Consider the following 9,834-nt stretch of genomic DNA (forward strand, 5'->3'; position numbering starts at 1 on the left):
GCAGCCGCCTTCCTACCGCCTTCGTTCCGCGGCCGGCCCGCGGGCCAACCGCCGTCCCGCCGCCGTTATATCAAAGGCGACCCTTCCGCGGCCCGTCGGAGGCAAACGCTATTTTCGAGCGATCGGTCGCCGCTTGCTTATTTATTTATTTATTTATATATTATATATTATATATATAATGCAGTTTATCAAGAATAATGATTGATCAAACCAGACAAATTTCCATTTGACGTTTTAATTCCACATTTCAAAGTACAGTAACTGTCATTGAAACATGATGTCAGATCCCTGAAATATAAATAACAGAAAAAAAGAGAAAAAAATAAAATAAATACACACACACACACACATGCAGGTTTCCAATTAAATTGTTAAAAAAAAAAAACAGCCTTAGCTTACAAGCAAATTATAACACTTACAATAATTGTTAATAATATAAAGAGGTCAGCTCTGGCATGAAAAGAATTACCAGTAAACATAAGTAATGAGTATATCTGGTACCAAAGAATGTGCAGGACACCAAAAAAAATTCAGGTATAACATCACATTTACAAGCCATTTCTAACAATAAGATAAGTGGTAATAATTTAGAATAAAGCTCTGGAGTAGAATAGACCATTATAATGGCATTGCTGACCTGGGGTACAAGATGTCTCTTGTATCTGTGATAAACATCTTCAAATATATATAAAAAATACTGAGGTAAAAAAAGTAGTAGAACAGATATAACTGCAATGCTGACCTGTGGCACAAGGATTTACAAGCTATATTTAACAATATAATAAGTTAAGCACTATGATAATATCCACAGTGAACAGTGTGGATTGGGGAGTGCAGTCTGACACTTCTGGCTTCTTTAGGGGTCTTGATGTTACTGACTGCAGGATAAAGAAAGGGTTCCAGTTGTCAGTGATGCTGGGGTGTCAGTAGTCAGCCTAGGTTTAAGGGGTCGGCTGTGGGTCCCTCTCAGCTGTGCGGCGCCTTTTTCCGCCTTCACGGTCAGATGCTCCTTTCAGGTAACGCGTAACGTTAACCTGGATGGCTTCATCAGTGGCATCCTGTGTTGCCGGGTTCTTCCGGATGGCTCCTGTAGAAAATACAGATCTGTCATTCCATTTGAATGGCATAATGCCATACACATCTACTAAACATATTTTTTTTTTTTTTTTTTTTTTTTTTTTACATCCAACTTACTTTGAACAATGGTCTTCAGGAACATGTCTCTAAAACATGCTTTATCCCCAACTCCAGTCCAGGTTGTATTGATGGAAAGGTGATTAGAGAAGATACTTTGAAGCATCCGCCAGACGGTTGTCTTTAGGTCCCTCCCACATTTGATTGCCAAAAACCGAAGCTGAAAATCCAAAAAAAGTGTTACAAATTACATTTCTCTGAAGCTTATCATACATAAATATAAAATGTGACAGGCTATGGATTCAGACTGTAGAATATGCAGTGTACAATCTTAATTCTACTTTTTACATTACCCTATGGAGTTATAAACGAAATCAGCACACTTACAAATCGTTCCTGGAGCTCTTTATCCTGCCTCAAACTGTTGTCAAGCAACGCCAAATCTTCCTGGGTGTCTAGGGGGAGTAACAGATCCCCTGGCAGGGATAACTCTCCAACAGACACATTGGCACTGAAATGTTGCAGCATAGTGTCCATTTTGTTGTCCATGCTACGCACAACATCGCCAAACTCTCCAAGACGTCGCAGCATTAAGGTCTGATCTGCACCTACAGGGGTTAAATAAAATAATAGTCAGTCCTGGTCCCTCAACTACTAAATTATGACATTTATATCTAGGTCTACTACATGTATAGGTGGCCCCAGTGGGAATTAAACCAACAACCACAGGTGTTGTTTGCAAGTTGTACCTGATTGCCCAGTGCGAGCAAACGTCTTCAACATTGTCCCAACTTGCTTCACCTGCTCTTGAAGTGAGCCGCTGTCATCCGAAGCTACAAAATGAAAGGCATATGGTAATTTTGTACATACATCACATACTCTTTCCTAAGTTTGACTTTTTTGTGCATGTTCTTACCTGCTCGTGCAGTGCTTTCCCTCAGAGCTTGGTTCTCCTCCCTCAGAGCTTGGTTCTCCTCCCTAAGGGCTTGGTTCTCCTCCATCACGGCTTGTTTTTCATTCTGGAGTCTCTGGAAATCTACATTAAAAAACAAAACAACAACAAAAAAAAAAACACCTAAAGGCACTATTTTCAATACTTTTAAAACACTGGACACTAAGACATAGGCCTAAAATATACCTTCATAGCTGAAAACTTCATGCTGTACACGAGATGCCAGGGGAGTCCAAGGGCCAATTACAGAGCGATGACTTTCTCCTATTGATAATCATTGACGTAAAAATATGTTTGAAGTTATTGCATACATTTAATGAATTGGACTTAAAATGGAACACTTAGTTTAGCGCAACATATTACATACCTCCAGCGTTTTCACCCATATGCTGCCAGGGTAAATTTGCTGCTGGGGGTGTAAAGCTTAGTACTTGACGAGCTGGAAGAGCAAACATAACAGCTTTAACTTCAGTGCAGAGTATTGCATATTCAGTAATGAAACTATAATTGAACTGTGCAATGCTAATGGAATGTACAACACACCTCGACACCTTTCATCCAGAAACTGCTGCGGCGAGTAACCAGTCAAGTGTCCTAATGAAAAACAGATTATGATTAAAGGATTCCTTATCTTAAATAGAAGCAATAGTTTCCAAGACAAAAAAACGTCACAAATAACATCACTTACTTGTACTCAAACTCTTGGCTCTGTGAAGTGGAGTCTGAATTTCTGGGGAGAAACCTGGTTCTGAGAAAGAGGAAACAGAAATTTGAAAATCTAACAAAGGGTATAGTTTAGTGGCAGGATCACAAATCAAGCATCACAGCAATTTTACATACCACCTCTGAAGTCTACAGATGGCACAACATTTTCCTGGTTTTCTGGAATCGATGCAACTTCTGGAGCATCGGGCAGCACTGAAACCTTGTTACCAGGAACAATGTTTTCAAAGCTCAAAAGAGGTTGTCCAAATGACAGCACTGCTGGTGCATCTGGAAGACTAGACTCCTCTTCATCAGAAGGATTTACTTGGTCAAAGTCAGGAATAACAGCAAGTAGAGCATCGTTTGCAGCTGCAATTTCCTGTTTGTCCCTCTCAACTCCTTTCAATATTCGTCTCCTTTTGGCCCAGTAACTAGACATTGTAACTAACAATGCATTTACCTTTAAAGCCAAAACGATTGTCCAACAGTAGGTCTCTTGTGTGAAGTTAACCAGTTATGCTCCGGTCAAGGTATCTGCAAGAAAATGTGAACAAAACCACATTGTTAACATTAGGAATATACAGTAGCTATGCTGTAGAAAAAAAAAAAAAAGATCAGCCAAACGTGGAACAGTGAAATTGTTAAAAAATAAAATGTACTCATTCAGTGTAGTGATTCAAGTGAACAGCACTGTCCTCAAACATAAAAAGTACAGCACTTCAGATAAATAACTCATCATAATCCCCTTAAATCCTAGAAGTACAGTAGCAACAGCACGTGCTAGCTAACATTTGCTAGTCACTGTAGCTACATTGTGAACTGAACTAGCAGCATACTTTGATCTGACAAACAAAATAATTTAAACAACCATCATTCTGCTTTGTTAGAAAACACCAAATAATTTAAGTTATACTGAAGTCTTTCTAGATGTAAAGCTTTGGATACCTACTGTAGCTAGTTACATTTCTACATGTAATGTAACTAGCAACATTGCTTAACCTCAGTGTGTAAGTTACTGTAACAAAGGCACAACAGCATGTGTTAGCTAACAATTGCTAGCCACTCTAGCTACTGGACTAGCAGCTACTTGTTCAGACAAACAAAATCATTTAAACAACCTATATACAACGTTAGTTTTGTAAGAAAACACTAGATGTAAAGCTTTTGCTACGTACTGAAGCTATACACATTTCAACATGCTTGAACAGTGTAAAAAAGGCGAAACAGCATGTGTTAGCTAACACTCTGAACTAGACTAGCAGCGTGCGTGTCGGAACAAACAAATGAAAACAACCTAACGTTACTGGTATCATCATTCGGTTTAGTTAGAAAACAACACAAGTTATACTGATCAGTCTTGTCGTAGATTTTGCTACCTACTGCTGGAACCACATTACCACATGGGCGGCGGCATAATTGTCCATACAAGTAACTGTAGTTAATTCGACTGACCAAAACTAACTTAAAACACATACGTACTCACACTCGTATAAACATACGTATCTTAGAAGAAAAGAAAAACTCAACGCCTGGAAGAAACAAAGTAGCTATTACAGAAAGTTAATTGTAACATGGCGGCAACTTTGTAAACAAGGCTAACTTACTTTAGCCTTACTTTAGCTTGACTAGTAAGGCATGAACAAAGATGACTACAGATTTTACAAAGATAAACTAAAAACAATGTAAACATAATATTGCGTTAAGGAAACATGTACTTACTTAAACGATGGTAGTCCACAGAAACTCGCGATTGAACAGCGAACTGACGCGAATGTGTGCTCTAGTTATGTTGTTTGGGGAGGGGCCAGGAGCTCAGTGGCTCCAGTGCGTCATCGAGCCACCGTTTTAGCTCCGCCCAAAAAAAAATCCTGAACACAGCAATGGTGAAAACCTATACTTTCTAACATTTATAATGTGTTTACATTTTTTTAAGTGTTTTACTGTCTTAAACATTTGTACAGGTCGCAATTGCAAATTAATCCCTTATACATGTAAAAAGTCAAAAAAAAAAAAAAAAATCGAGGTTGGAAAAAAATGAAAGACATAAAATGACATTTCCTGGAATGGCAGAAAGACGAAATATTTCTAAATATTTCATAAATCTGCCAGTGCAGCTGTGAAACCAGAGGAGCTTTTAGATTTTAGTTTATCCTTCTGATCAGGTCAAAACAGAGATTTTCCTGTTTATGATAGGCTATTACCATGGTTGCAAATTAATAAAAAATTATAAAGTATAGACCTACCCAAGATTTTGGCCATGTTGCAGATGTCTTTCACTGTTCACTGATGTAGCCAGGCATTAGTGAAAAGTCTAACTTCATCAATTTATTCAGCTAAATTGTTCATACCATGAATTAAATATCTATTTTAAAACCTAATCAGAATCAGAAAGATATTTATTGCCAAGTAAGTTTTACAAAAGGAATTATTTTTGGTTTATGCATGTCTCAATTGTGCATAAATCAAAGAAATGTAAACAATTTTCACCTAAGTGCATAAAATAATTTTACATATAGCCTATTAGGCTACTCTATCGCTTCAGAGTTTCAAAGTAATTTAAATGTAATTTCCTAAACCGTACCTTATCATGGAATCAAGAGTCAAGAATAAACCCTAATGGCTTAAAAAAAAAAAAAAATAATAATAATAATATGGGATTTAATTCACATATAGGCTATTATGATTTTATAATCGCTTCAGATGTGAAAAGTAGTTAAAATGCTGTCAGTTCCACTTCCATTCTAACTCCCAACATGCTAAACATAGCCTTGGCTGCTGGTCGATTTTAGTAGAAATCCTTGTATTTCAAAGCGGCTTGCCGCCAGCCGGCCGCGGTCCATTAGACGGAGGCAACCGCCAAAGAAAATGAAGCAGTCGGCCCGCCGGCTTTTCGCCGGCGGCATCTCGCAAGAAATGGGAGTGACGTATTCGGCGGCAAACGTTTCATCCCCGCCAGCGGGACGCACCTATAGCCGACAGCTTAGGGCCGGCGGCAAAAAGAAGCCGTGCGGATATTTTTTGCTAGCTGGGATATCGCGTTCATTATCGCAGGCGATAATGAACGCGATATGGAGTGGCTTGTCAGCGATCTACGGCTCTGTCTATCAGAGGTGGGACTTTCAAGTCACAAGCAAGTCTTCAAGTCATATTCAAGTCCTCAAAGGGTTAAAGCTAAAGAGATTATTAAGTGACTAATTAAATGATGATTGTGCATTAGTGATGAACATCTGCTGTTAACAATCAACATCACTGAAGTAAAGAGAAACACAAGAACTACAACTGAATTTAGCCACAGCCTTCAACTGAAAAAAAAGTAAACGAAAAAAAAACAAACACTATGTCACCATAATTGTGGTCAAGGTTTGCTTTAAGTAGTCTTGACCCTTTTACTAATTCAAACCAATTTGATTCAAAACAATTGCAATATTGTTTTCGCAACAAACATGTATGCATTGCTGAGTCGAACCTTGTAGTGACAGATGATCTTATGTGTTTTCTGATTATAGCTCATAATGACTGAACATCATGAAATTGTGTTTATCTTTGGATAGTAGACTGACACTCAGCTATTACTGAACTGAAGTAAAAAAAAAAAATCTAAATGTTGAAAGACACAAAAGGAGACAATCAGTTCAGGTTTTTAGACAAACACACTTATCACACGATCCTCAACAGTGGTGACAATTTTTCATACTGCAGTGCATGACGGGAGTTTTTACTAAGGTTTTACCCAGCATGCAACATTTTGTTGATTGTCACCACTGTTGAGAGTCATATGCTGGTTCTTGATGTCTGTGTGTGTCTACAGAGTATAGTTTTTCAAATTCTGTATGCACTTAGTAGATTTAAAATTCACTTACTTTAATTTTTTTTCCATAGTGTAGTTTTACTGGGTTGATTATGCTAAATTTAAATAGAGCTAATGTTAATTTGATTGTGATCTGACCACCTATCACATACAGATTAATTTCTTCTCTCTGCTTTACAGCACCTCATGCAATGCTACATAAAGAGATCTAACATGACAGTCAAGGGTCAAGAGCCCCACTAAAGCAAACACTGATCTCCATAATGGTTGCATCACTTTAACCAATAAAACATCAACATCTGATCCTCTGTAATTCTCAAGAACAGCAGGTGTTCATCATTAATGCACAATCATTTAATTAGTCACTTAATTATGTCATTAACTTTAACCCTTTGAGGACTTGGGATATGACTTGAAGACTTGCTTGTGACTTGAAAGTCCCAACTCTGGTAAAAGCTGAATGTCAGTCAACAATCCAAAGAAGACTATCTCATGATGTCCAAGTCAACATGAGTTATAAGCTAAAAAACATAAGATCATCTGTCACTACAAGGTTTGATTCAGCAATTCATACATGTTTGTTGCAAAAACAATATTGAAATTGTTTTGAATCAAATTGCTTTGAATTAGTAAAAGGGTCAAGAGACTACCTAAAGCAAACCCTGACCACAATTATGGTGGCATAGTGTTTTTTTTTTTTCTTTTTTTTTTTTTTTTTCAGTTGAAGGCTGTGGCTAAATGCAGTTGTAGTTCTTGTGTTTCTCTTTACTTCAGTGATGTTGATTGTTAACAGCAGATGTTCATCATTAATGCACAATCATCATTTAATTAGTCACTTAATTATCTCATTAACTTTAACCCTTTGAGGACTTGGATATGACTTGAAGACTTGCTTGTGACTTGAAAGTCCCACCTCTGTTGTCTATTAAATGCCACTCCAATTATAAGCAGGTGATGGAGATTTTAGCGGTGATCACGGAAGCAGCTTTACTGATTAGATGCGCATGATCATATCGTTAGATATATCGCCCAGCCCTAAATGTAAGTGATGTTCCTCAAATTATACTGAGCTTTAAATCATTATATATTTTGAGTTTGAGCCCATTTGGTACTGGAAAAGTAGAACTTTTTACCATTTATTTTAATACAGTATAATGTGTTTATTATAGGTGACCTCTACATGAACAGTTTACAGTTGATTTTATGACTGTAAATGACTCTCCTGAAATGATATTGAGCTTTAAATTATATTAGTCTAAGCACATTTGGTAGTGAAAAAGTAGCATTTTAATATATATATATATATATATATATATATATATATATATATATATATATATATATATATATATATATATATATATATATTACATACGATTTATAGTTTATTTTAATAAATATAAAAAATGTAAAAGGTCTGAATTATATTGGACACCTACATGAATGGTTTACAGATGATTTTGTGAGTCATTCTCCTCAAATGCTATTGTAGTTAGAAAAGTGTATACCGATGCAGCATGTAACTTTTTCAGAAGTATTCTGTCATAATTTAAAGAGATGCACAGATTTAAATTTTCTAGGGCTGGTCTGAATACTATTTTTGGAGTTTCGAAGCTTCGGTAGTAACCAACACCAAATATTCAAAGCTTCAGAGGGAGGGGGCTGAACATATTCTTCTCTCAGCACCACGTTTACATCCGCATGCTGCGCTGGGACAATATACAATAGAACCTGTCTTCTTGGCGTGGCAGCAGGGCTCTAGACTAACTTTTTGCGCTGGTTGCACTGGTGCGCCTAAGCACAAAAGTTTGGTGCAACCAAATTTTCAACCACATTGCATAAAGGGTTAGTTCACCAAAAATCAAAATTATGTAATTAATAATTTATTAATAATTAATATTTAATAATTAATAATAGTCCGAGAGCTCTCAGTCCCTCTATTGAAACTGTGTGTACGGTATACTGTCCATGTCCAGAAAGGTAAGAAAAAAATCATCAAAGTAGTCCATGTGACATCAGAGGGTCAGTTTTTTGAAGCATTGAAAATAAATTTTGATCCAAAAATAGCAAAAACTACGACTTTATTCATCATTGTCTTCTCTTCCGTGTTTGTTGTGAGAGAGAGTTCAAAACACAGCAGTGTAGTGATAGCCGGTTTGCGAGCGAATAACTTGATGTAACCGGATCTTCTTGAACCAGTTCACCAAATCGAACTAAATCATTTGAAACGGTTCACGTCTCCGATAAGTATTAATCCACAAATGACTTAAGCTGTTAACTTTTTTAATTTGGCTGACACTCCCTCTGAGTTCAAACAAACCAATATCCCGGAGTAATTCATTTACTCAAACAGTACACTGACTGAACTGCTATGAAGAGAGAACATGTTGTATATTCCTGTCAAAATAACGGCATTCCTATGGAAGACTTCAGCTTTTAAGAACAGCTGGGTTTTCCGGTATTGGGTGGAATTAATGTGCAAACGGCAATCTCATTGGCTGGCGCTCACCTATTATCGTCCATGTTTTGATTTCAGCAAATCAGTTCGAGCGAACACAAAAAACATATTCATGAATCCAGCAGCTCATAAATCCTTAGTAATCCTTAGTGTGTTGAATAGTTTTTATTAGTATGAGGTCCTCTGTGATGTGCACACCCAGGAACTTGGTGCTGCTCACTCTCTCCACAGTCGCACTGTTGATGGCCAGAGGAACGTGCTGAGTGTGTGCTCTCCTTAAGTCTACAACAATCTCCTTTGTCTTCTCCACGTTCAGAGAGAGATTGATGTGTTGCATGACTAGCTGTTCAAAACACTTCATGAGGATGGGAGTAAGTGCAACAGGACGGGACTCATTGAAGCAGGATGGAGATGGGCTTCTTCGGAACTGGAATGATGGTGGTAGTTTTGAAACGTGGGAACAACAGCCTGACTAAGTGAGATGTTGAAAATGTGTGTGAAGACATCAGTGAGTTCTGCTGCACAGTCTTTCAGTACATGCGCAGGGATGTTGTCAGGATCCGGAGCTTTGCGTGCATTGATCCTGCTGAAGGATCTCCTCGCGCTGTCTGGGGTCAGCGTCATCACCTGGTCGCCGGGAGGAGGTGGAGTCTTCTGTGCAGTGGTGCTGTTTTGTTGCTCAAAGTGTGCAAAGAAGGTGTTCAGCTCGTTCAGCAGAGTGATGTTGTTTTCACAGGTCCATGGTGGGGGCTTGTAGTCTGTAATGGTCTGTATCCC

At 37.8% G+C, this 9,834-nt stretch overlaps 1 protein-coding gene across 1 annotated transcript; it reads right to left on the reverse strand.

Moving 5' to 3' along the window:
* Positions 1 to 533: 533 nt before the first annotated feature.
* LOC113039535 (uncharacterized) lies at positions 534 to 3,104 on the reverse strand. The gene is made up of 10 exons (XM_026197441.1): positions 2,927 to 3,104; positions 2,775 to 2,834; positions 2,630 to 2,680; positions 2,454 to 2,525; positions 2,273 to 2,350; positions 2,051 to 2,170; positions 1,884 to 1,967; positions 1,522 to 1,742; positions 1,195 to 1,354; positions 534 to 1,087 (listed from the first exon to the last, which is right to left on the reverse strand). The coding sequence occupies exons 4-10, from the start codon at positions 2,470 to 2,472 to the stop codon at positions 942 to 944; spliced, it is 828 nt and encodes a 275-aa protein (XP_026053226.1). The 5' UTR covers positions 2,473 to 2,525; positions 2,630 to 2,680; positions 2,775 to 2,834; positions 2,927 to 3,104; the 3' UTR covers positions 534 to 941.
* Positions 3,105 to 9,834: the final 6,730 nt, after the last annotated feature.

The sequence above is a fragment of the Carassius auratus genome, chromosome 22 (assembly GCF_003368295.1).
Source record: "Carassius auratus strain Wakin chromosome 22, ASM336829v1, whole genome shotgun sequence".
Lineage (NCBI taxonomy): Eukaryota > Metazoa > Chordata > Actinopteri > Cypriniformes > Cyprinidae > Carassius > Carassius auratus.

Coding starts and splice junctions, on each gene's coding strand:
- LOC113039535 (XM_026197441.1), bottom strand. Junction 2,171..2,272: donor TGAAGTTTTCAGCTATGAAG/GTATATTTTAGG, acceptor TTTTTAATGTAG/ATTTCCAGAGACTCCAGAAT. Junction 1,743..1,883: donor TGCTCGCACTGGGCAATCAG/GTACAACTTGCA, acceptor TAACCCCTGTAG/GTGCAGATCAGACCTTAATG.